General features: G+C 44.8%; 1 protein-coding gene across 3 annotated transcripts in view; it reads right to left on the bottom strand.

Moving 5' to 3' along the window:
• Positions 1-460: 460 nt before the first annotated feature.
• The window catches only part of LOC127572488 (excitatory amino acid transporter 1-like), a 60121-nt gene continuing 33361 nt past the window's right edge, over positions 461-27220 (bottom strand). For all 3 annotated transcript variants that reach the window (XM_052019835.1, XM_052019833.1, XM_052019832.1), the window contains 5 exons: positions 25922-26217; positions 23542-23775; positions 17330-17524; positions 3853-3987; positions 461-1488 (listed from right to left, as the gene is read on the bottom strand). In XM_052019835.1, the coding sequence (XP_051875795.1) occupies positions 1305-1488; positions 3853-3987; positions 17330-17524; positions 23542-23775; positions 25922-26217 (1044 nt within the window). In that variant the 3' untranslated portion in view covers positions 461-1304. The remainder of the gene's footprint in view (positions 1489-3852; positions 3988-17329; positions 17525-23541; positions 23776-25921; positions 26218-27220) is intronic.

Genomic DNA, 27220 nt, shown 5'->3' with positions numbered 1-27220 from the left:
TTGTAGAAGACACAAAAGTGGAGAGAAACAAAGTGGTGAGGAGGATAGACAGGTCAGTGACTGGGCAGGGAGCTGGCAAACAGAGTGTAAAGTGGAAAATGTGAAGGCGTTCATTTTGGAAGGAACGACAAAAGAACAGATTATTGTTGAAGTGGAGAAAAACTGCAGAAAGCTGCAACACAAAGGGACTGGGAGTCCTTGTTCATAAAATACAGAAAGCTGACACACAGGTGGCTGCTCACAGGGAGGAGAACTGAAGGTTGGCCCTTCAAAGAAGGAACGTTTCACTGCAACTGTTCTAGGCATCAGTGACAATTGGTACATGCAGTGGATGCATGCACACACACATATCCTGGCAGTGTGTGCCCTGGCAGTGTGTGCACACACATGCACACACACACATTGGCTGTGTGCACACATGTTTACACACACACACACACACACCTTGTTTGTGTGAGCACACATTCACATACACACCTTGGCTGTGTGCACACATGTTCACACACACACCTTGTTTGTGTGAGCACATAAACACACACAAACTACCTGTATCCACACACTGACTGTACACTCACATTGAATACACACACGAGCTCAGACTGCATATGTGCACCATTTGCCCTCTCACACACACATGCTCATACTGAATGAACTCCTACTTTGATACTTAACAGACTTGATTATGTTGAGTGAAGATAAAGTACAGGCAAGTTATAGAACAGTGTTTGGGCCACAGCTGGATACCATGTACCACGCAACAGGAAGGAGGTGGTGTACAGAGAAGATTCCCCATGTGTTGCCTGGGATAGAGCGTTTGGGTTACGACAAGAGACTGGGTCTGTTTTCCTACATACAGAGGAGGCCGAGGTGATAGAGGTAAACAAATTACAAGGGGCATTGAGGGTAGATAGATGGAATCATTTCCCCCATAGTCGAGGTACCTAGAACTAGAGAAGGGAGGTTCATGGTAGGTTTAGAGGACCCATTTGATGAAGAATTTTTCCCCCAGAGGGTGGTTGGAATCTGGAACACACTGCCTGAGGGGGTGGTGCAGGCAGAGACCCGCACAACATTGAAAAAATCTACACAAGCGCTTGAATCAGCAAGGCAGAGAAGGGTACAGACCAAGTGTCGGTAAATGGAATTAGAATAGATGGGTACCTAATGGACAGCATTGACAGGGTGAGCCGAAGGGCCTGTTTCTGTGCTGAATGACTCTATGATTCTATGACATTGCAAACATTGATGTGTAAGGGACACAGTATCTACTGGGGCTGGAGCAGACACTGATAGATCAGCCCACCCTACATGGTGGTCTCACTGCCAATGGCCCTCTCGTTCTCATGATCCGGACCCATCAGTTGGTAAGGTTTCTTCATCTCCTCCACTTCAGCATCCATTTCCTGGAGTTCATGGCGAGACAGGTGCTGCACGATGCCGGCTCCCACCGAGTCTCCCAGCACATTGGTTGTGGTTCGCAGTCGGTCCCTGGAGAACAGACATCAGACCTTGGTCAGTGAGGGAGAACAGACCCTGGTTCAAATGTTTTGGAGTGTTGTAGAACCTCAGAGTTCAGGTACATGGTTCCTGAAAGCAGAGTCACAGGTAGATACAGTGGTGAAAAAGAAAAAGGAAAGCTTAGGAAGCTGAAATTGGACAGGGCTTTTGAGAAATATAAAGGAAACAGGAAAGAACCCAAACACAGGAAGCAGGAAGGCAATAGAAACAAACCACGAAATGATAGGCCGGTGATCCTCACATCAGTGGTAGGGAAATTGTTGGAAAAGATTCTTAGGAATAGGATGTACTTGCATCTGGAAAAGCATGGACTTATTAGGGATGGCTTTGTCAGGGGCAGGTCATGTCTAATAAACCTGCCTGAGTTCTTTGAGGGGATGACAAAGGTGATTGATGAGGGTAGGGCAATGGATGTTATCTATATGGACGTTAGTAAGGCATTTGACAAGGTACCTCATGGTAGGCTGATCCAGAAGAACCATGGGATCCACGGTGAATTGGTAATTTGGATTCAAAATTAGAGGAAGGATGTGGAGGCTTTGGAGAGGGTGTAGAATAGGTTCACCAGGATGTTGCCTGGATTAGAGGGTATGAGCAATAAGGAGAGGTTGGCCAAAATTGGGTTGTTTTCTCTGAAACATTAGAGGCTGAGGGGAGACCTGATGGATTTTTTTTCCCAGGGTCCAAATGTCAATTACTAGAAGGCATAGGTTTGAGGTGAGAAGGGGAAAGTTTAAAGGAGACTTATAAGGCAACTTTTTTATATACACATGGAGTAGTGGTTGCTTGGAACATGCTGCCAGGGTAAGTAGTGGAAGCAGATACAATAGTCATGTTTAAGAGGCACTTAGACAAACACATGAACAGGCAGGGAATGGAGGGATGCATGTGCAGGCAGGTGGGATTAGTTTAAATTGGCATCATGTTCAGCATAGACACGGTGTGCTCAAGGGCCTGTTCCTGCACTGTGTTCTATACCGATCACTGCAGTTCATTTCCTGAGGGTGATTACCAGGGTAGTGGTTGAGGTGAGCAAAGAGGGAGGGAGCAAAGAAGAGAAGGACCCAGAGCAAGTGTAAGTGAAAGAGGCTGCAGGGACCTTTATTTGCACGGTGCAGACGTTTATTGTCCATCCTACATTGTGGAGGCTCCCCCCCCTGCCCCCACACATGGAGGCGTGTGGCCACGGCAGCCAGACTGGATAAGGACAGCAGATTTCTTCGTCTGAAGGACACGGGTTACCAGAGTTTCACAATCCATAACATGGGAACCGGGGCAGACCATTTGGTCTGTTGACCCTGTTCCAACATTCATCATGGCTGATCTACCTCAGCACCACATTTCTGCAGTAACCCCCCACATTTTTCCCTTAGTATCTAAACTCCTGTATGGAACATACTCAGTGACTGAACCTCCACAGCCCACATTGCTGCAGAATTCCAAAGATTCACCACCCTCTGTGTTAAGAAGCTTCTTGTCATCTCAGCCTGAATAGCTGACCACTGATTCTGAGTCTGTGAGGCCTGGTCCCAGCCTCTCAGCCAGTTAGAACATCATCCCTGCATCTACTTGTCAAGTCCTGTAATAATTTTGCACATTTCAGTGAGATCAGCTCTCATTCTTCTCAACAGAGTACAGACCCAGTTGGCTTTTCTTTCCTCAAATGGCAAACACACCATCCCAGCAATCAGTCTGGTGAATCTTCACTGCATTCCATCACGCCTGTCCATTTGTAGGTAGGGAGCCCAGATCCGTATGCAATATTCCAGTGTAGTCTCACCAGGGTTCTGCATAAATGGAGGAAAACCTCTCTTGTACTCAAATCCTCTTCCAATAAAAGCCAACATAATCTTTGCCTTCCTAATCACCTGCTACACCAGGTGTCCCTGAATGCTCACACTTTTCACTCTCTCCAGATTTAAAAAATACTTCAGTGTTCAATTTTTTTCACTCAAGACTGAAGGCGCTCACATCTTTCCACATCCTTGCCTTTAGGTGATGGGGGTTTACCTCCCTACTATTGATTTCTACATTACTAGTTTCTTATGAGAACTAATTTCTTTCATCTCCATGTTCACTCTCGACCTGTAATATCACCACCCATCATTTCTGATACTAGCTTTTCAGTGCTGGTTATTTAGTTACTTGAATTTAAATTTGCTAGCTGCAGTGAGGGAATTTAGACTCAAATCCCTGGATTAATGGTGCAAGCCTCTGGAAAGCGGCCCAGTAACTAACCCAGAGGCCACTGGGCCCTCGAAGCCAAGGGCTGACATGGGAGCTACTGGGCTGAATGGCCTGCTGCTGGCTAGTACCTTATGAAGACAGACTTACAGGAACCAATCCACTGCAATGATGAGACTGATGTCGTCTGTAGGAAGTCCCACTGATGTCAGCACGATCACCATAGTAACCAGGCCTGCCTGGGGGATTCCAGCAGCACCGATACTGGCAGCTGTGGCAGTGATGCTGGTTTAAGAGTAAAGCAACAGTTTAAGCAATGAAGCAGAGTGAACCACCTCAAAGATCAGCTGGTGAGCATTAGCAGTGCAAACAATCTACCAACTACAGGCTCAGTGTCCCTGGGGTTGTCACCACCTGGGACAGGTACAGAAATGGAGGCAGGAGGAGGCCATCTAGTCCCTTAACCTGCTCCACCATGCAACAGGATTACTCATCCCCCCTGATGTAAGAGCTTCCACAGCTACATAAAAAGGACCAGAAGAACTAAATGTTGGGGCACTTTGAGATCAGGAAGGAGGTGGTGCTGGGTCTTTTGAAGATCATCAAGGTGGACAAATCCACAGGACCTGATGGGATATACCCCAGTTTATTGAGGGAGGTGAGAGAGGAGATTGCTGGGGCCTTGACCAAGATTGTTGCGTCCTCACTAGCAGCAGGTGAGTCCCAGAGGACTGGAGAGTAGCTAATGTTGTTCCTCTGTTCAAGTAAGTTGAACTTTGGTATTATCCAAAGCTCGACCTATTCTTGGGTAATAGGGCAGGGGCAAGTGACTGAAGTATCAGTGGGGGAGCACTTTGGGACCGGTGACCCTAGTTCTATTGGGTTTAAACTAGTTATGGAAAGAGACAGAAATGGCCTACAAGTTCAAGTTCTAAATTGGGGCAAGGCGAGTTTTGACAGTATGAGATAGGAGCTTGCAAAGGTTAATTGGAGGAGGTTGCTTGCGGGCAAAGGGACCTCTGGCAAGTGGGAGGCTTTTAAAGATGAGATAGTGAGAGCTCAAGGTCGACATGTTCCTTGTGTTACGGACTCAGTGAAAGTCCCTTTAAGATAGAGAGTGTGTGTGTATGTGTGTGTGGGGCGTGCTTACGTCAATAGAAGATAAAGGACGTAATGACGTTGTAAGAAGAAGAAGGAGAGAGAAGGGAGAGAGACACCAGCCTGCTTGTTTTCTCTATCGATGGATGAGAAACAATAACTGTGTTTGCCACTGAAATCCATGTATGGAAGTTGGAAGTAATCTGGAGGAGTTCACTTTGTTGCTGACCTGTAGAAGGAAACAGGTATTTGTGTGTGGACGACCACGGTTCGGATGCTTTTCGGGGTGAGGAAGTCACTACCGAGTAAACACTGAAGTGTCGTTTGGGTTCCATCGTGGAACATTTGGATTTCGTATGTACTCTCTCTATGTTTTTCTACATCTACATCTTATCTTCAGACAACGGTGGTTGTTGAAGAAACCCTTGCTCATGTTTCACCTTATGGCTTGCGGAACTGAACTTTAAGAACCATTCAGGAACTGGGAGTTTTGGACTTTGTCACACACACACACGACGAGTTTAGTTTTGGGGTTAACGTTCGAGGTTTAACATTCTTGAATTCTAACATACTAACATTTTTACTTTTATTTTACGTATTATCATAAGTAGTGATTAATAAAATAGTTTTTAACACTAAATCATGCACAGTGTGTTTCTTTTGTTGCTGGTTTGTGACAAAATTGGGGGCTCGTCCGGGATAGTTCCCAAGGTTAACGAGATTCATCCGGGATCCAATCCAAAGATTAACGAGTGTCGTCTGGGATCGTTCCCCAGATTGACGAGATTCGTCCGGGATCCAATCCAAAGATTAACGAGTGTCGTCTGGGATCGTTCCCCAGATTGACAAGATTTGTTCGGGATTCAATCCAAATTCTTTTTAATTGGCTTGTGTGTGTGGAAACCAGCAGCAATGGATATTAAGGCATTTTTGGAGTCACCAACCCAAAAAGGATTGGAGGTGGCGAAAAAGGATGATTTGATAAAGATTGCTACAAGGTTAAACCTTACAGAAGTAAAGCAGTCTATGAGAAAGGCAGATATTCAGAGACTGATAGCTGGCCATTATGTGGAAAAGAAGGTGTTTGAGAAGGAAGTGTTAAAACAGTTTCCTGGCAGTGAAATAGCAATTTCTGAGGCACAGGTGCAGCTGGCAAAGATAGAGGCTGAACGAGAGCAAACCCAGTTAAAGATAGAGGCTGAACGAGAGCAAAATAAATTAGAAGCTGAACGAGAGCAAAATAAATTAGAAGCTGAACGAGAGCAAAAGAAATTAGAGGCCGAACAAAAGATAACTCAGATGAAGTTAGAGGCTGAACGGGAACGAGAGATAACTCGGATGAAGTTAGAGGCTGAACGGGAACGGGAACTAATTCGGTTAAAGTTTGAGGCAGAGGAGAAGGAAAAACAGAGGCAGCATGAGTTACAAATGAAGCGTAGGAGTTTGGAATCTGATTCTGATGATGGTTTTTCAGCCAGTAGGGAGGTTCGATTAGTCCCTCCGTTTGAAGAAGATCAGGTTGATCAGTATTTCCAACATTTTGAAAAGGTTGCTGTGAGTTCAAACTGGCCAAGGAAAGGATGGGCTCTTATGGTACAGAGTGTGATTAAAGGTAAAGCTCAAAAAGCTTATTCTGCTTTGTCTGCTGAGGATGCAGCTGATTATACCAAGGTAAAACAAGCTATTTTGAAGGCCTATGAATTGGTCCCTGAGGCTTATAGACAAAAATTCAGAGACTTGAGAAAATCTGCAGATCAGACTTATATGGAATTTGCCAATGGAAAGAGAATATGTTTTGAACGATGGTACATGGCTAAAAATGTAGATGGGGATTTTGATAAATTGAAAGAATTGATATTAGTGGAAGACTTTAAAAGATGCGTTCCAGCTGAATTAACAACATATTTAAATGAAAAGGCAGTGGAAACTTTACAAGAAACTGCTAGGTTGGCAGATGATTATGCTTTAACCCATAAATCCAAATGGGGACAACCTAAAACCTTTCAAAAGAGTTACAAAGACAATCCAGGTAAACCGGAGATTAAATTGGGAGGTAATCAAAAAGGAAAGGATGAAAAGAAGCCAGGGCTGGAGAAATCTGTTGAGCGTACTTGTTATTACTGTAGGAAACCTGGCCACGTGATATCTAATTGTGCCCTTTTGAAGAAAAAGAAGGAAGCTGGGCCCAATGCTTGCTTTCAGGCAATTAAAAATCAAAAAGGTTTAGGAGATGCTGTTAAAGATCAGTCCTTACAAGAGGGAAAAGCGGAAAAGTTGGAGGAGGTGAGAAAAGAATTCCGTTCGTATGTATCAGAGGGTTTTGTTTCACTGAATGATGAGTCACCCAAGGTGCCAGTGAAAATTCTTAGAGATACTGGGGCTAGTCAATCTCTCTTGCTGGACAGTGTTTTAAATTTTGAAGAAAGTGACACTGGTGAAGTAAATCTAGTATGAGGCGTTACAGGTGAGACCATGTCTGTCCCTTTTCACAGGGTGATTTTAAAGTCAAAGTTCGTAGAAGGACCAGTCGAGATAGGGATAAGACCTAGTTTGCCAGTGGAAGGAGTTTCTTTGTTATTGGGAAATGACCTTGCAGATGGAGAAAGTGATCCTGTGGTACGGTTAACAACCAAACCAAGGATTGATGAGTCTGAGAATGATCCAGATGTTTACCCATCATGTGCAGTGACTCGAGCTAGAGCTAGAGAATTAGCCAAGACAGACAGTCCGGTGCAGTCTGATGTGGTTCCTTGTGACAGTCCTAAACAGGAAGAAAATTATGATGCCTTATCTGAGACTTTTCTGTCTTCATTGGAGGATCAACATCCTTATAGTGAGCCTGAATTTAAAGATTTGTCTTTGTCGAGGAAGGATTTTATGGTGGAACAGACAAAGGACCCTGAGTTGACAGAATTGAAAGAAAAAGCACTCTCATGTGAGGAGATTGAAAAAGTGCCAACTGGATACTATGTCAAAAATGGAGTGTTAATGAGGAAATGGAGACCTCCTCATGTTCCTGTTACTGAGGAATGGGAAGTTATTCATCAGGTTGTTGTTCCAAAAGTTTATAGGGATGAGATTTTAAACCTGGCCCATAGTATGCCTTTGGGTGGTCATTTTGGTGTGAATGAAACTGTAGGGAAGATCTTGAAACAATTCTATTGGCCTGGTTTGAGAAAAGATGTGGTGATGTTTTGTCGAACCTGCCACACACGTCAGATGGTAGGTAAACCAAATCAAAAACCCCCTGTGGCTCCTTTGAAGCCAATTCCTGCTTTTGGGGAGCCCTTTTCGAAGGTGATTGTGGACTGTGTTGGCCCCTTACCAAAGTCTAAGACTGGAAATCAGTATTTGTTAACCATCATGTGTGCCACTTCTAGATTTCCAGAGGCAATACCCCTTAGAAATATTAAGGCCAAGACGGTGTCAAAGGCTCTTGTAAAATTTTTTACCTTGTTTGGTTTGCCAAAAGAAATCCAATCTGATCAAGGTAGTAATTTTATGTCAAAAATTTTTCAACAAATAGTCTATGAGCTGGGAGCAAAGCAGATTGTATCATCTGCATATCACCCAGAATCTCAAGGAGCTCTGGAGAGATTTCATTCTACTCTCAAAAATATGCTGAAGACTTATTGCTTTGAAAACACAAAGGATTGGGACGAAGGTATCCATTTACTTTTGTTTGCCGTTAGAGAATCGATCCAGGAGTCAATAGGATTTAGTCCGTTTGAGCTTGTATTTGGACATAGGGTGAGAGGACCTTTGGAGTTGTTAAGAGAGCAATGGGTTAATGAGGAAGTTCACTTGAGTCTGTTGGACTATGTCCAAAAATTTAAAACTCGGTTGGAGAGAGTCTGCCAGCTAGCGAGAGAGAATCTGAAAACAAGCCAGATAAGAATGAAGACATATTTTGATAGACGTGCTCGGCCTAGGACATTCGCAGTGGGGCAAAAGGTGTTGGTATTTTTCCCTAGCCAAAATAATCCCTTGCAATCTCGTTTTTCTGGACCCTATGTTATTGAATCTCGAGTGACTGATCTAACATATATAATCAAAACACCAGATAGACGCAAGAAAACACAACTCTGTCATGTAAACATGCTAAAACCTTATTATGAGAGGGATTCAGTTGTGGCCTTGGTGGATGATGTAAAGGTTGTTTCTAGAATGCCTGACGTTGATGTTGAGGAAGGCCAATTTAGACCAAATATTGTTCCATCAAAACTAAAAAACCAAAATATCCTGGAGAACCTTGAAACGAAGTTGGACCATTTACAAGTTTCACAAAAACAACAGATGAGAGAATTAATTTTAAAATTTAAAAATCTGTTCCCAGATGTTCCAAACAGAACATCGATAATTACCCATGATGTTGATGTTGGGGATGCAAAACCAATCAAACAACACCCATATCGAATGAATGTAGAGAAAAGTAAACTTGTTGATCAGGAAATAAAGTACATGTTGGAAAATGATATTATTAGACATTCTACTTCAAATTGGAGTTCGCCCTGTGTTATTGTACCTAAACCTGATGGAACTGTTAGATTTTGCACAGATTACAGGAAAGTGAATGCTGTAACAAAGTCAGATGCTTACCCTATTCCTAGGGTGGATGATTGCATAGACAGAGTGGGAAAGGCAAAATTTCTTACAAAGATTGACCTATTAAAAGGGTACTGGTGTGTTCCATTAACAGATAGAGGAAGGGAGATTTCATCCTTCGTAACCCCTTCTGGATTGTATGAATACAATGTTTTGCCATTTGGAATGAAAAATGCTCCGGCAACATTTCAAAGAATGATTAATTCAGTGATTCATGGGTTAAAACATACAGATGCCTACATTGACGACTTAGTGACTGGGAATGATACTTGGGAAGATCACATCTCTGCGTTAGAAAGGTTGTTTGAAAGACTTTCCAAGGCTAACCTTACAGTTAACTTGGCTAAAAGTGAATTTGGCCATGCCACTGTGACGTATCTTGGTTATGTTGTAGGTCAAGGCAAGCAAGCTCCTGTTCAGGCAAAAGTTCAAGCAATATCTGAGTTCCCTATTCCCACAGGTACGAGGACTGTTAGAAGATTTTTGGAAATGGTTGGATATTATTGAAAATTTTGTAAAAACTTTGCTGATATTGCTCTTCCCCTAACTAATCTTCTGAAGAAGGGAGTAAAGTTTGTTTGGACAGATTCTTGTCAAGAAGCATTTGAGAAGCTGAAAGCCATTTTATGCCACCATCCTGTGCTCAAATCACCTGACTTTGAAAAGCCATTTTCATTAGCAGTAGATGCCAGTGATGAAGCTGCAGGAGCTGTGTTGTTGCAGAAGGGTGACTTTGATGATGTTGACCATCCTGTAGCTTACTTTTCAAAGAAATTTAATGAGCATCAAAAGAATTATTCCACTATAGAGAAAGAATTACTGTCGCTTGTTTTAGCCTTGCAACATTTCAGTGTATATGTTTGCACCGCTCAGAAACCATTGACTGTGTATACAGATCATAACCCACTGGTGTTTCTGAGCCGAGTCAAAAACAAGAACAGAAGGCTGTTAAACTGGAGTTTAATTTTGCAAGAGTTTGATCTCATGATAACTCACATTAAAGGCAAAGATAATGTGATTGCTGATTGTCTTTCCCGATGTTAAATGGGAAACATGTATCTGTACTAATCTGATAGTCTGTAGTTGTGTAGCATGATAATTATTAACATTACTAACTATGCGCGGTTAAAATTTTCTTGGGAAAATTTTTTTTTAGGTGGGAGGTGTTATGGACTCAGTGAAAGTCCCTTTCAGATAGAGAGTGTGTGTGTATGTGTGTGTGGGGCGTGCTTACGTTAATAGAAGATAAAGGACGTAATGACGTTGTAAGAAGAAGAAGAAGGAGAGAGAGAGAGAAGGGAGAGAGACACCAGCCTGCTTGTTTTCTCTATCGATGGATGAGAAACAATAACTGTGTTTGCCACTGAAATCCATGTATGGAAATTGGAAGTAATCTGGAGGAGTTCACTTTGTTGCTGACCTGTAGAAGGAAACAGGTATTTGTGTGTGGACGACCACGGTTCGGATGCTTTTCGGGGTGAGGAAGTCACTACCGAGTAAACACTGAAGTGTCGTTTGGGTTCCATCGTGGAACATTTGGATTTCGTATGTACTCTCTCTATGTTTTTCTACATCTACATCTTATCTTCAGACAACGGTGGTTGTTGAAGAAACCCTTGCTCATGTTTCACCTTATGGCTTGCAGAACTGAACTTTAAGAACCATTCAGGAACTGGGAGTTTTGGACTTTGTCACACACACACACGACGAGTTTAGTTTTGGGGTTAACGTTCGAGGTTTAACATTCTTGAATTCTAACATACTAACATTTTTACTTTTATTTTACGTATTATCATAAGTAGTGATTAATAAAATAGTTTTTAACACTAAATCATGCACAGTGTGTTTCTTTTGTTGCTGGTTTGTGACACTTGTTAGAGTGAAGGGCAAGGCTGGTAGGAGTAGGAACCCTGGATGATGAGAAATATTGAGGCCCTGGCCAGGAAAAAGAAGGAGGCATAGGTCAGGTACTGGGATCAAGAGAATCCCTGGAGGAGTATAGGGGATGCAGGATTGTACTCACGAAGGGAATCAGGAGGGCAAAAAGCAGACATGAGATATCTTTGGCAGAGAAGATTGAGAAGAATCCAAAGAGATTAAGTATATTAAGGGAAAAAGAGTAACTAGAGGGAGAATAGCACCTCTCAAAGACCAAAGTATACATCCGTGTGTGGAGCCCCAGGAGATGAACAAAGTCCTTAATGAATATTTCTCCACTGTTTTTACCATGGAGAAGGACATGAAGAATAGGGAGGTCTTGAGGATAATCCATATTACAGTAGAGGAGGTGCTGGATGTCTTGAAATGTATGAAGGTAGATAAATCTCCAGGGCCTGAGCAGGTGTATCCAAGAACACTGTGCAAGGCTAGAGAAGAAATTACCGAGATATTTGCACCATCGTTAGCCATTAGTGAGGTGCCAGTAGAATAGAGGGTATTGAATGTTGTACCTTGAGTTAAGAAGGGCTGCAAAGAAAAACCTGGGGACTGTAGACCAGTAAGTCTAACACCTGCGGTAGGTAAGTTACTGGACAGGATTCTGAGGGAAAAGATATACGTGCATTTGTGCGTGGGAGATGATGTCTTACAACTTTGATTGAGTTTTTTGATGATGTGACCAAGGTCGATGAGGGCAGGACGGTAGGCATGGTCCATATGTACTTCAGTAAGGCCTTTAATAAGGTTCCACATGGTAGGCTGCTCTGGTAGGTTAGATCACATGGAATCCAGGGAAAGTTGGCTAATTGGATATACAATTGGCTTGATGGTAGAAAGCAGAGAGTGATGGGAGAAGATTGTTTCTCAGACTGAAAACCCGTGACTAGTGGTGTGTCTCAGGGGTTGGTGCAGGGCCGATTGTTGCTTGTCATCTCTATAGACGATTTGGACAAGAATGTACAATGTATGGTTGGAAAGTTTGCAGATGACACTAAAATAGGTGGTCTAGTGGACAGTGAAGAAGGTTATCAAAAATTACAGGGGGATCTTGATCAGCTGAGTAAGTGCGCCAGGGAATGGCAAATGGAGTTTAATTCAGATAAGTGTGAGGTGTTGCACTTTGGAATGTCAAAATAAGGTCAGACTTTCATAGTGATAGGCAGGGCCCTGGGGAGTGTTGTAGAATAGAGGGACATTGGAATTCAAGTACATGAAAGTAGAATCAGGTAGACAGGGTGGTGAAGAAGGCTTTTGGCACACTGGCCTTCATCAGTCAGGGCACTGAGTATAAAAATGAGACACAAGAGACTGCAGATGCTGGAAATCTGGAGCAACACACAAAGGTGCTAGAGGAACTCAGCAGGTCAGGCAGCTTCTATGGAGGGAAATGGTCAGTCAATGTTTTGAGTCGAGACCCATCATCAGGACATTACGTATAAAAGTTGGGAGGTCATGGTGCAGTTGTACAAGACTTGGTGAGGCTGCATTTGGTGTACTGTGTTCAGTTTTGGTCACCCTGCTATAGTAATGATGCCATTAAACTGGGAAGAGTGCAGAGAAAATTTACAAGGATGTTGCCAGGACACAATTTTTAATTAGTTCGGCACAACATACTGGGCCAAAGGGCCTGTCCCTGTGCAGTACTGTTCTATGTTCAAGGTACTGAGTTATGGCGAGAGGCTGAGTAGGTTGGGACTTAGTTCAATGGAGCATAGAAGACTGAGGGGTGATCTTATAGAAGTGTATAAAATCATGAGGAGCATAAATAGGGTGAATACACTCAGTCTGTTTCCCAGGGTTGGGGAATCAAGAACTAGAGGACATAGGTTTAAGGTGGGAGGGGAAAGATTTAATAGGAACTCAAGGGATAACTTTATTTTACACAAAGGGTGGTATGTACATGGAACGAGCTGCCAGAGGAAGTGGCTAGACAGGTACAATAACAACTTTTAAAAGACAGTGGACAGGTACATGGATTGGAAAGGTTTAGAAGGTTATGGAACAAACACTGGCAAATGGGACTAGCCTGGATGGGGCATCTTGGTTGACATGTACTAGTTGGGCTGAAGGGCCTGTTTCTGTGCTGTATGACTCTATGAGAGGATCCTTAGGAAGAGGATTTATCTGAATTTGCAAAAAACATGGCCTGATTAGGAACAGTCAGCATGGCTGTGTGTGGGACTGGTTATGTCTTACAAACAATTGAGTTTTTTTTGAGGATGAAGGTGATTGATGGGCGTAGGGCAGTGGATGTTGCCTACATAGATTTTACGAAGGCATTTGACCATGTCCCTCATAGTAGGCTGATCCAGAAGATTAGGATAGATGGAATCCACAGTGACTTGGTAGTTTGGATTCACAATTGCCTTGCCTATAGGAGACAGAGGGTAGTGGTGGAAGGGTGTTATTCCGGCTGGAGGTCAGTGACCAGTGATGGTCCACAGGGATTGGTGCTGGGACCTACATATATTTAAATGACTTGGATGAAAATGTAGATGGGTGGGTTAGTAAGTTTACAGGCGACACAAAGATTGGTGCAGTTGTGAACAGTGTAGAGGGCTGCCAAAGGATACTGCAGTTACAGATATGGGCAGAGAAATGGCAGATAGAGTTTAATCTAACAAAGTGTGAGGTGTTGCACTTTTGGAGGTCAAATGTAAGAGTAAAGCATATCGTTAGTAGCAGGACCCTTAACAGCATTGATGTAGAGGGATCTTGGGGTCCATAGGCTCCCTGAAAGTGGCCATGAAAGTAGATAGGGTAGTAAAGAAGGCGTATGGCATGCTTACCTTCATTGGACAGGGCACTGAGTATGAATCAGGAAGTTATGTTGCAGCTATAGAGAGGAAAAGGCTATAGAGAGGATGAGGTCCTGAATAGGGAATATAGGGAGTTAGGAAGGAAGCTAAAAGCAAGACCTCAAAGGTGGTAATCTCTGGATTGCTGCCTGTACCACACGCCAGTGAGGGTAAGAATATGGCAGACGAATGTGTGGCTGAAGAGTTGGTGCAGGGGGCAGGGTTTCAGATTTGTGGATCACTGGCCAAATGGCCTGGTTCCATACCATAGAACCATAGAACAGTACAGCACAATACAGGCCCTTTGACCCACCATGTTGTGCCGACCTTCAAACCACTCCTAAGACTATCTAACCCCTTCCTCCCACATATCCCTCTATCAATTCCCCCATGTGCTTACCTAACAATCTCTTGAACTTGCCCAACGTATCAGCCTCCACCACCACCCCAGGCAGCGCATTCCATGCACCAACCACTCTCTGGGTGAAAAACCTCCCTCTAACGTCTCCCTTGAACTTCCCACCCATTACCTTAAAGCCATGCCCTCTTGTATTGAGCATTGGTACCCTGGAAAAGAGGCACTGGCTGTCCACTCTATCTATTCCTCTTAATATTTTGTATACCTCTATCATGTCTCCCCTCATCCTCCTTCTCTCCAATGAGTAAAGCCCTCACTCCCTTAGTCTTTCCTTATAATCCATACTCTCTAATTCAGGCAGCATCCTGGTAAATCTCCTCTGCACCCTTTCCAATGCCTCCACATCCTTCCTATAATGAGGCGACCAGAACTGGACACAGTACTCTAAGTGTGGCCTAACCAGAGTTTTGTAAAGCTGCATCATTACTTAGCGACTCTTAAACTTGATCCCACAACTTATGAAAGCTAACATCCCATAAGCTTTCTTAACTACCCTATCCACCTGTGTGGCAACTTTCAGTGATCTGTGGATATGAACCCCCAGATCCCTCTGCTCTTCTACGCTGCCCAGAATCCTGCCATTTACCTTGTACTCCGCCTTTGTCCTTCCAAAGTGTACCACCTCACACTTCTCCGGATTGAACTCCATCTGCCACTTGTCAGCCCAGCTCTGCATCCTATCAATATCCCTCTGTAAGCTTTGACAGCCCTCCACACTATCCACAACACCACTGATCTTTGTGTCATCTGCAAACTTGCTAACCCACCCTTCCACCCCCTCATCAAGGTCATTAATAAATATCACAAAAATTAGAGGTCCCAGAACCGATCCCTGCGGGACACCACTAGTCACAGCCCTCCAATCCGAGGGTGACTCCCTCCACCACAACCCTCTGCTTTCTACAGGCAAACCAATTCTGAATCCACATGGTCAAGCCTCTCTGGATCCCTTGGCCTCTGACCTTCTGAAGAAGCCTACCATGTGGAACCTTGTCAAATGCCTTACTAAAATCCATGTAGACCACATCCACTGCACTACCCTTATCAATCTTCCTGGTCACCTCCTCAAAGAACCCTATCAGGCTTGTGAGGCAAGATCTTCCCTTCACAAATCCATGCTGGCTGTCCCTAATCAGTCCATGATTCTCTAAATGCTCATAGATCCTATCTCTAAGAATCCTTTCCAACAGCTTGCCCACCACAGACATAAGGCTCACTGGTCTGTAATTCCCTGGACTATCCCTACTACCTTTTTTGAACAAGGGGACAACACTCGCCACCCTCCAATCCTCCGGTACCATCCCCATGGACAATGAGGACTCAAAGATCCTAGCCAACGGTTCAGCAATCTCCCCCCTAGCCTCACAAAGCAGCCTGGGGAATATTCCGTCAGGCCCCGGGGACTTATCCGTTCTAATATTTTCTAACAGCTCCAATACATCCTCTCTCTTGATATCTACATACTCTAGAACATTACCCTTACCGACACTGTCCTCAGCGTCATCAAGACCCCTCTCCTTGGTGAATACTGAAGAGAAGTATTCTTTGAGAACTTCACCCACTTCCACAGCTTCCAGGCACATCTTCCCACCTTTGTCTTTAATCGGACCTACCTCTACTCTAGCCATCTTTCTGCCCTTCACGTACAAGTAAAAAGCCTTGGGATTCTCCTTAACCCTACTCGCCAAAGCCTTTTCATGTCCCCTTCTCGCTCTCCTCAGCCCCTTCTTAAGTTCCCTCCTTGCTACTATATATTCCTCATGAGCCCTGTCTGATCCTTGGTGCTTATACCTTACGTGTGCTGCCTTCTTCTTCCTAACTGGTTGTTCCACCTCCCTTGTCACTCATGGTTCCTTCACCGCCTCACTGGGACAAATTTATCCCTAACTACTGTATGACTCTACGCTGGAATCTGGAGTCAAAACACAAGCTGCTGGAGAAACTCAGTGGGTCAGGCAGCATCTGTGGAAGGAAATGGACAGTCAATGTTTCAGGTCAAGACCCTTCATCTGGAATGAGTGAACCAGGGAGTCACAGAGAGAGTGATCCATATGGAAAGCAGAAAGGGGTGGGGAGGGGAAGCTGTCACTGGTGGTGGGATCACATTTTAGCTGGTGGAAATGTTGAAGAATGATGTGCTGGATGGGTAGGCTCATGGGGTAAAAGGTGAGGAGCAGGGGATCGCTATCTCTGTTCTGTCTGGGAGGAAGTGGGATTAGAGCAGAAATGTGGGAAACAGAGGAGATGTGGGTGAGGGCTCCATCAGTGGGTTTGTAGTAAATGTCGGTGGATAGTTTGTCTCCAGAGATGGATGCAGATAGATCAAGAAAGGGGAGAGAGGTGCTAAGATAGCATGTTAAAAAATCTGTCAGGGCCCCAGTCATCTCCCTTGCCTCCCATGGCAGCTTAGGATACATTTCATCAGGACATGGGGATTTATCCAACTTTAAGCCACTAAGACAATTGAAACCTCTTTTTTTTAAAAAGGTCATTTGTTCTAGAATTCTACCATCCTCTCCCTGAATTCCATAGCAATGAGATATAAGGCACAACATGGTCACTCCAGCTCCCAAATGTACGAAGGAAAGTAAGTACACGAAAATACCGTCAACTCCAAGTTGTCTTTTTCCATCGCTCAACATGTCACCAAGTCTCCCACAGATCCTCAACGATATACTACAGGATGAGGGCGCTTAACCTACTGTTCAATCAACGATCTGTAATTCCAGAGCTGAATAAGTTTGATTATCTGAGGAATTGTCTGTGTTACCTGATGGTGAGTATTTGCCCAAAGTTGAGGTCGAAGTTGTTAACCTGTGCGATGAAAATAGCAGCAAGGGCCTCATAGAGAGCAGTGCCGTCCATGTTAATCGTGGCTCCCACTGGCAACACAAATCTGGTGACTCGTTTATCCAGACCAATCTTGTCCTCCAGGCATCGAAATGTGATGGGCAGTGTGGCCGAACTGCAGGGGTGTCAGCACGTTAACATCAGGCCAGCAATGTAGTTCATCACAACACTGTCACTGATCGCTGTCAATCTACACACACACCTACAAACAACCACACATGCACACGCAAATGCAAACACAAGCACACACACCTACAAACATGCAGACACACACCTCTCCCTCTGGGGCTCTAAGTTTGTTGCGATGGTGTTGTGAATGAGAAGGAGGAATTTAGCCTTTAGATATGGTGAGTGTAACTGCACCAGAATCCAGGAACAACCTGTGTGCGATCTGATGCAGTGCTCTATGTGTTGCTCCATGACCTACTGTGTTCCCTTGTGTTACTGTGGGAGTTCCCAAGTGGTCCAACAGAATATCCTGACACTCCATCTCACTGTGCGGTCTCACACATTACTGCACAGTAGCCCATGGGTTTGTTGGCCATTTCTGCAGGACTTCCAATGAATAATCTGTGGGATTCAGTGCAATATCCCATTGGTAACAGAACAGGAAATATAAAACAGATCATAAAAGATCAACAAAAATTAATGTGGGTCTATGTGAATTCAAACTCTGATCACCTGGCCAGGCTCAAAGCCCAATACAAGGTCTACTATGACTCATCCCCTGCAGCCTTTGGCCTCCTCACTCCCTCACCAGCTCCCGACCTCACTCGCTCCTCACTCCCTCACCAGCTCCCGACCTCACTCGCTCCTCACTCCCTCACCAGTCCCCTCCCTCACCAAACTCCTACAACCAATTCTGAACCTCCATCCCACCTCACTCCCAACAGCCCCTGATTTCCAGTTAGTGGAAACAGATCCCGTAATGGGATCTTGCTATGCATCCAGGTAGAACTGCTTCGCAGTGGATGAAGATGGCGATGTCAGGCCAATACAGTGTGGGGATGTCATACAGTCATACAGCACAGAAACAGGCCCTCCAGCCCAAACAGCCAAAGCCAACCAAAATTCCCATATAAGCTTGTCCCATCCGCCGGCATTTGGCCCACAAACCTTTCCTGTCCAAGTATCCTTTAAATGCTGTTAATGTACCTGCCTCAATGACTTCCTCTGGCAGCTCATTCCATATACTGACCACCCTCTGGGTGAAAAAGTTGCCCCTCAGGTTCCAATTAAATCTCTCCCCTCTCACCTTAAACCTATGACCTCTGGTTCTTGATTCCCCAATCCTGGGAAAAAGACTGTGCGCATTCACCCTATCTATGCCCCTCCTGATTTTATACATATAACTCTCCATAGTCCTTTGAGCACTGGCAACATCCTCATTAATCTGTTTCCAGATTAATGGCATCTTTCCTATAGCATAATGAGGTTCCTATCATATAACAAGGAGTCGGAGTACAGGAAGGAGATAGAGAGGCTAGTGACATGGTGTCATGACAACAACCTTTCCCTCAATGTCAGCAAAACAAAAAGAGTTGGTCATTGACTTCAGGAAGGGGGCAGTGTACATGCACCTGTCTGCATCAATGTGCTGTGATTGAGAGGGTTGAGAGCTTCAAGTTCCTAGGGTTTTAGATGTTTCAGAAAGGATAGGGAAGGAGGCAAAAGGAGTGGGGGAGTGGCACTGTTGATCAGAGATAGTGTCACTGCTGCGGAAAAGGTGGACGTCGTGGAGGGACTGTCTACAGAGTCTCTGTGGGTGGAGGTTAGGAACAGGAAGGGGTCAATAACTTTACTGGGTGTTTTTTATAGGCTGCCCAATAGTAACAGGGATATTGAGGAGCAGATGGGGAAGCAGATCCTAGAAAGGTGTGAAAATAACAGAGTTGTTGTGATGGGGGACTTTAATTTCCCAAACATCGACTGGCATCTCCAGACAGTGAGGGGTTTAGATGGGGAGGAGTTTGTTAAGTGTGTTCAGGAAGGATTCTTGACACAATATGTAGATAGGCCTACAAGAGAAGAGGCTGTGCTTGATTTGGTATTGGGAACATTAGCACTGGAGAGAGATAGAAACAGACAGACTAGAAAGGCGTTTACTTGGAGCAAAGGGAATTATGAGGCTCTCAGGCAGGAAAGTGGAAGATTAAATTGGGAACAGATGTTCTCAGGGAAAAGTACGGACGAAATGTGGCAAATATTCAGGGGCTATTTGTGTGGAGTTCTGCATAGGCATGTTCCAATGAGACGGGAGTCACGAGAGGATACAGGAACCATGGTGTACAAAGGCTGTAATAAACCTAGTCAAAAGGAAAAGAAAAGCTTACAGAAGGTACAGAGAGCTAGGTAATGTTAGAGAGTATAAGGCTAATAGGAAGGAGCTTAAGAAGGAGATTAGGAGAGCCAGAAGGGGGCATGAGAAGGTCTTGGTGGGCAGGATTAAAGAAAACCCCAAGGCATTCTACAGGTATGTGAAGAGCAAGAGGATGAGATGCGAAAGAATAGGGCCTATCAAGTGCAGCAGTGGGAAAGTGTGTATGGATCCGGAAGAAATAACGGAGGTATTTAATGAATACTTTACATCAGTATTCACTACAGAAAAAGATCTGGGAGATTGTAGTGGGGACTTGCAGCGGGCTGAAAAGCTTGAGCATGTAGATATTAGGAAAGAGAAGGTGCTGAAACTTTTGGAAAGCATCAAGTTGGATTGGTTGCCAGGACCGGATGAGATGTACCCCAGGCTGCTGTGAGAGGCGAGGGAAGAGATCGCAGAGCCTCTGACGATGACCTTTGAATCGTCGATGGAGACGGGAGAGGTTCCGGAAGATTGGAGGGTTGCGGATATTGTCCCCTTATTCAAGAAGGGGAGTAGGGATAACCCAGGGAATTATAGACCAGTGAGTCTTACCTCAGTGGTTGGTAAGCTGATGGAGAAGATCCTGAGAGGCAGAATTTATGAACATTTGGAGAGGTATAATATGATTAGGAATAGTCAGCATGGCTTTGTCAAGGGCAGGTCCTGCCTTATGAGTTTAATTGAATTTTTTGAGGATGTGATTAAACACATCGATGAAGGGAGAGCAGTAGATGTAGTGTATATGGATTTCAGCAAAGCGTTTGATAAGGTACCCCATGCAAGGCTTATTGAGAAAGTAAGGAGGCATGGGATCCAAGGGGACATTGCAGTGTGGATCCAGAACTGGCTGGCCCACAGAAGGCAAAGAATGGTTGTTGAAGGGTCGTATTCTGCGTGGAGGTCGGTGACCAGTGGTGTACCTCAGGGATCTGTACTGGGACCCTTACTCTTTGTGATTTTTATAAACAACCTGGATGAAGAAGTGGAGGGGTGAGTTAGTAAATTTGCAGATGACACAAAGGTTAGGGGTGTTGTGGATAGTTTGGAGGGCTGTCAGAGGTTACAGAGGGACGTAGATAGGATGCAAAGTTGGGCTGAGAATTGGCAGATGCAGTTCAACCCAGATAAGTGTGAAGTGATTCATTTTGGTAGGTCAAATATGATGGCAGAATATAGTCTTAATGGTAGGACTCTTGGTAGTGTGGAGGATCAGAGAGATCTTGGGGTCTGAGTCCATAGGACGCTCAAAGCGGCTGCGCAAGTTGATTCTGTGGTTAAGAAGACATATGGTGTATTGTCCTTCATCAATCGGGGAATTGAACTTAGGAGCCGAGAGGTATTTTTGCAGCTATATAGGTCCCTGGTCAGACCCCACTTGGAGTATTGTGCTCAATTCTGGTCACCTCACTTCAGGAAGGATGTGGAAGCCATAGAAAGGGTGCAGAGGAGATTTACAAGGATGCTACCTGGAATTCGGAGCATGCCTTATGAAAGCAGGTTGAGGGAACTTGGCCTTTTCTCCTTGGAGCGACAAAGGATGAGGGGGGACCTGATAGAGGTGTATAAGATGATGAGAGGTATTGATCAGGTAGATAGTCAGAGGCTTTTCCCCAGGGCTGAAATGGTGGCCACAAGAGGACATAGGTTTAAGGTGCTGGGGAGTAGGTATAGAGGAGATGTCAGGGGTAAGTTTTTTACTCAGAGAGTGGTGAGTCCATGAAATGGGCTGCCGGCAACGGTGGTGGAGGCGGATACGATAGGGTCTCGTAAGAGACTTTTGGATAGGTACATGGAGCTGAGAAAAATAGAGGGCTATGGGTAAGCCTAGTAATTTCTAGGGTAGGGACATGTTTGGCACAGCTTTGTGGGCTGAAGGGCCTGAATTGTGCTGTAGTTTTTCTATGTTTCTAGGAGTGAACATCACCAATACCCTGTCCTGGTCCAAACACATAGGTCCTGTCTACATCAACAGTGCTGAGATTGAGAGGGTTGAGAGCTTTAATTTCTTGGAGTGAAGATCACCAATACCCTGTCCTGGTCCAACCACGTAGATGCCATGGCCAAGAAGCTCACCAGTGTTTCTACCTCCTCAGGAGGCTAAAGAAATTTGGCATGTCCCCTTTGACCCTCACCAATTTTTATCAATGCACCATAGAAAGCATCCTGTCTGGATGCATCACAGCTTGGTATGGAAACTGCTCTGCCTGTGACCACAAAAAACTGCAGAGAGTTGTGGACACAGCTCAGCACATCATGGAAACCAGCCTCCCCTCCATGGACTCTGTCTATACTTCTCGCTGCCTCAGTAAAGCAGCCAACATGATCAAAGACCCACCCACCCTGGACATTTTTTCTTCTCCCCCCTCCCATCAGGCAGAAGATACAAAAGCGTGAAATAATGTACCACCAGGCTCAAGGACAGCTTCTATCCTGCCGTTATAAGAATACTGAACGGTTTCCTAGTATGATGATGGACTCTTGACCTCGCAATCTACCTCATTATGACCTTGCACCTTATTATCTACCTGCACTGCACCTGTAACTAAGATTTTATTCTGCACTCTGTTATTGTTTTACCTTGTACTACCTCAACGCACTTTTGTAATGAATTGATCTGTGTGAACAGTATGCAAGAAAACTTTTTCACTGTGCCTCAGTACATGTGACAATAATAAACCAATTTACCAATTTAATTTTTAAGGGTGACCAAACCTGAATACAGTATTCCAAATGTGGCCTCACCAATGTGTTGTACAACTGCAACATAGCATCCCAACTTCTATACTCAATGCCCTGACTGATGAAGACAAGCATGCTAAAAGCCTTCTTCACCACCCTGTCTACCTGTGACACCACTTTCAGGGAACCATGCACTTGTACTCCTAGATCTCTCTGTTCTACAACACTCCCCAGAGCCTTACCATTCACTGTGAAAGCCCTACCCTCATTTGTCTTCCCAAAATGCGACACTTCGCACTTAGATGAATTAAACTCCATTTGCCATTCCTCGGCCCACTGACCCAGCTGATCAAGATCCCCCTGTAATTCCTGAGAACCATCTTCACTGTCAACAACACCACCTATTTTAGTGTCACCTGCAAACTAACTAACCGTGCCTTGTACATTCTCACCCAAATCATTGATATAGATGACAAATAGTAATGAGCCCAGCACAAATCCCTGGGGAACACCACTAGTCACGGGCCTCCAATCTGAGAACCCTCTGCTTCCTATCATCAAGCCAATTGTGTATCCAATTAGCCAGCTCTCCCTAAATCCCATGTGATCTAACTTTCTACAGCAGCCTACCATGAGGAACCTTATCAAATGCCTTACCGAACTCCACATAGACTATGTCCACTACCCTGCCCTAATCGACCTTCTTGTTCACTTCTTCAAAAAATGCAATCAAATTCATGAGACATGATCTCCCACACACAAAGCCATGCTGACTATCCCTAATCAATCCCTGTCTTTCCAGGTGCATATATACCTCATCCCTCAGAATCCTCTCCAGTAACTTACCTCCTACAGATGTTAGGCTTACTGGTCTATAGTACCCAGGTTTTTCTTTGCAGCCCTTCTTAAATAAAGGCACAACATTAGCCACCCTCCAGTCTACCGGCAGCTCACCTGTTGCTAACGATGATGGAAATATCTCAGCCAGGGCTCCTGCAATTTCTTCTCCAGCATCCCACCGTGTTCTTGGATATACCTGGTCAGGCCCCAGAGATTTATCTACTTTCACACGTTTTACGGACATGTCTCACCTGGAGGATGTCCCGAGAGCGGTAACCAAGGCATGCACCAATCCACCGATGAACGCAAAGGGGTTCTTGCGTGTGACACAGAAGTAGAGGGCGGGCAGCACCACCAGAGAGTGGATCAGCAGGCCAATGATGACAGTGACCGTGTACATACCCAGCTGCCCACCCACCACACTCATGTCCTCCATCTCCACAATCTTCCCCGCAATGAGGAACAGGATCCCCACTGGACCATACCTGGAAACAGAAAGAGTGAGGCACGGGGTGAGTGACGGGGGCCAGATTCCTTGTAGACGCACCCAGGCCATTTGGCCCACGGTGTCCATGTTGGCTCCAAGTAGAACATTCTGCCTGTCCCATTCCTCTTCTCTCCCCACACCTGTAAACCATTCCCCTCCCCCTCTGTCCCTGTCCACCCCCATCCACCTCCTCCTGTCCTCACCTCCCTGTCCACCACCTCCTCCTCCCCTCCCTGTCCACCTCCTCCCCATCTACCTCTGTGGGCCAGGATTCCCAGGGATGGTGCTACTCCTCAAGGAAGATTTCAGCACATTCTTGAACCTACATACAGACACACACAGGCACAGACACACAAACAATGTACAGTTAGACACAAGTCTGTGTGGCTAGATTCTGTTCTAACCCCATCTACAAGTTTGCAGATGACACCACCGTAGTGGGCTGAATCTCATATAACAAGTCCGAGTTAAGGAAGGAGATAGCCTATTGGCATGGTGTCATGACAACAAGCTTTCTCTCAATATTGGCAAAACAAAAGAGCTGGTCATTGACTTCAGGAGGTGGGGCGGAGCACATGCCCGTCTGTATCAATGATGTTGAGGTGGAGATTCAGCCCATACAGCATAGAAACAGACCCTTCAGCCCAACTCGTTCACGCCGACTGTGTTGCCCAACAAACTATTCCCATCTGCCCGTGTTTGGCCCATAGCCCTCTAATCCTCTCCTGTCAATGTACTTATCCACGTGGATTTTAAATGTTGCTAATGTGCCCGCCTCAACCATTATTTCTGGCTGCTGATTCGAAATACTCATTACCCTTTGTGTGAGGAAGCTGCCCCTGATGTCCCTTTTAAATCTCTAGCCTCTCATCTCAAACCTATGCCCTCTTGTTTTTAGTGCCCCCTCCCTTGGAAAAAGATTATGCGTTCCCCCTATGACCCTCATGGTCTTATACACCTCTATGAGATCACCCCTCAATCTTGTGCATTCTAGGAAATAAAGTCCTATTCTATGCAATCTTTCCTTGGTTACTCAGGCATCCAAGCCCAGGCAACACTCTGGTAAATCTTTTCTGCACTCTTTCTAGTTTAATAACATCTTTGCTATAACATGGTGACCAAAACTGCACACAATATTCCAAGTGCAGCCTCACCAACATCTTATGATGGGTTGAAAGCTTCAAGTTCCTAGGTGTAAATATCACCAACAACTTGTCCTGGTCCAGCCATATGGACACTAAGGCCAAGAAAGCACACCAGTACTTCCTCAGGCGGCTAAGGAAATTTGACAGTCCCATTTACCCTCACCAATTTTTAACGACGCACCAAAGGAAGTATCCTATCCGGATGCATCATGGCTTGGTATGGCAACTGCTCTGCCCAGGACCACAAGAAATTGTACAAAGTTGTGGACACATACCGTAAACCAGCCTCTCCTCTACGGACTCTGTCTACACTTCCCACTGCCTCGAAAAAGCAGCCAACAATCAAAGACCCCACCCACCCCAGACACTCTTTCTTCTCCCCCCTCTCATCGAGCAGAAGATACAAAAACTTGAGAACCCGTACCACCAGGATCAGGGACAGCTTCTATCCCACTGTTATCAGGCTCTTGAATGGACCTCTTGATAAAGATTAACTCTTGACCTCACAATCTACCTCTTTATGGCCTTGCACCTTATTGTCTGCCTGCACTGCACTTTCTCTGTAACTGAAACACTTTATTCTGCATTCTGTTATTGTTTTCCTTTTGTACTACCTCAATGTACTGATGTATGGAATAATCCATCTGGATGGCATGCAAGCAAAAGCTTTTCACTATATTGTCACATGTACTGAGATATTAAACCAATTACCACACACACACACACAGGCAAACAGATATATATACACACACACACCTGTACTGTTAGACACAGGCAGCTGATTGGAACATATGCCTTGGAGACGTGCAGAATAGAAACACACAGTTGAAGTCAGAAAACTTCAAACAAGGTCTACAGTAAGTATTGTAATTGCTATTGGTTTATTATTGTTACATATACTGAGAAAATCTTTTGTTTGCATGCCATCCATACAGATCATTCCATACCTAAGTAACAGACTCAAAGTTTTCTGTGGTCTATATTTGCTGTACTTCGTACCATGTGATCACGGCCACCAAACGCATAATCGCTTCATTAAGGCAGTTGAAGAATTCTCCAAGCGCTCTTCCCTCTTCCTTCATTGCTCCAACTACAAGCCCAAAACTCATGGAGAACACAACAAGCCCAAGGGCATTGACGGAGTTGACAGAGCCTGGGACTGGGACCAGCTCCTCTGTGGCTTCCAGGAGCAGTTTCACAGCCTGGGTGACGTTGGTGATCACCACAGCTGGGCTGAGAGTTCCATTCTCCACGATGACCGGGGTGACCTTTCTTGTGCCATAGTTGGTTTTAAACTAAAAGCAAAGAACATGCAACCATCAGTCAGGATTCAACAGGAACAGGGCAGCAGCGTGCTGCAGTAGGTAGTACTGCTGCCTCACATCTCCAGCGACCGGGTTCAATTCTGACCTCCAGTGCTGTCTGTGTGGAGTTTGCACATTCTCTGTGACCAAGTGGGTTTCCTCTGGATGCTCAGATTTCCTCCCACATCCCAATGTGCAGGTTAGTAAGTTAACTGGTTACTGTAAACTGCCCCAGTGTCAGTGGGAGAACCTGGAACAAGGCTGCTGAATAAGATCACAGCTGGTGTGATCGTGCCTTAAAAATATACAAAGACTCTGCTTCCACTGCCCTGTGAGAAAGAGTTCCAAACACTCACAACCCTCTGAGAGGCAAAACTTGTGTACTAAATGGGTAACTCCTTACTTTTGTGACCCCTTATTCTACGCTCTACCCCACCATCTTATATGTTACAACTGAGTCCCCTGTTCTTCTAAGCTCCAGTAGATATAAGCCTAGTCCATCCAATATTTCCTTATAAGACAACGCACCACTCCAAGTATCAGTCCAGTAAACCTTCTCTCAACTGCTTCCAACACTCTGCACGAAAGATGCATTTCACTGTGTGTTTCAATGTACATGTGACCAAAAAAGATATCTTAACCTCAACATTAACATCCTGAGAACAGTCTGCCAAATATTGTCCCACCAGTTCCCTGAGTCTGAGATCGGGGGGGTAGGGGGGGGGGGAGAATTCTGAGGGACAGGATCTACCAGCATTTGGATAGACTGATTAGGGACAGTCAGCATGGCTTTGTGCATGGGAAATTATGTCTGACAAATCTTTGACAGTTTTTCGAAGAAGTAACTAAGAGAATAGATGAAGGTAGGGCTGTGGACGTTGCCTATGTGGACTTTAGCAAGGACTTTGACAAGGTCCCACAGAGCAGACTAGTCTGGAAGGTTAGATCGCATGGGATCCAGCAAGAGATAGCTGACTGGATTCATGATTGGCTC

The sequence above is a fragment of the Pristis pectinata genome, chromosome 7 (assembly GCF_009764475.1).
Source record: "Pristis pectinata isolate sPriPec2 chromosome 7, sPriPec2.1.pri, whole genome shotgun sequence".
In the NCBI taxonomy this organism is placed as follows: domain Eukaryota; kingdom Metazoa; phylum Chordata; class Chondrichthyes; order Rhinopristiformes; family Pristidae; genus Pristis; species Pristis pectinata.
The sequence above is the reverse complement of the archived record's forward strand: the minus strand, read 5'-3'. Positions and strand labels throughout refer to the sequence as shown.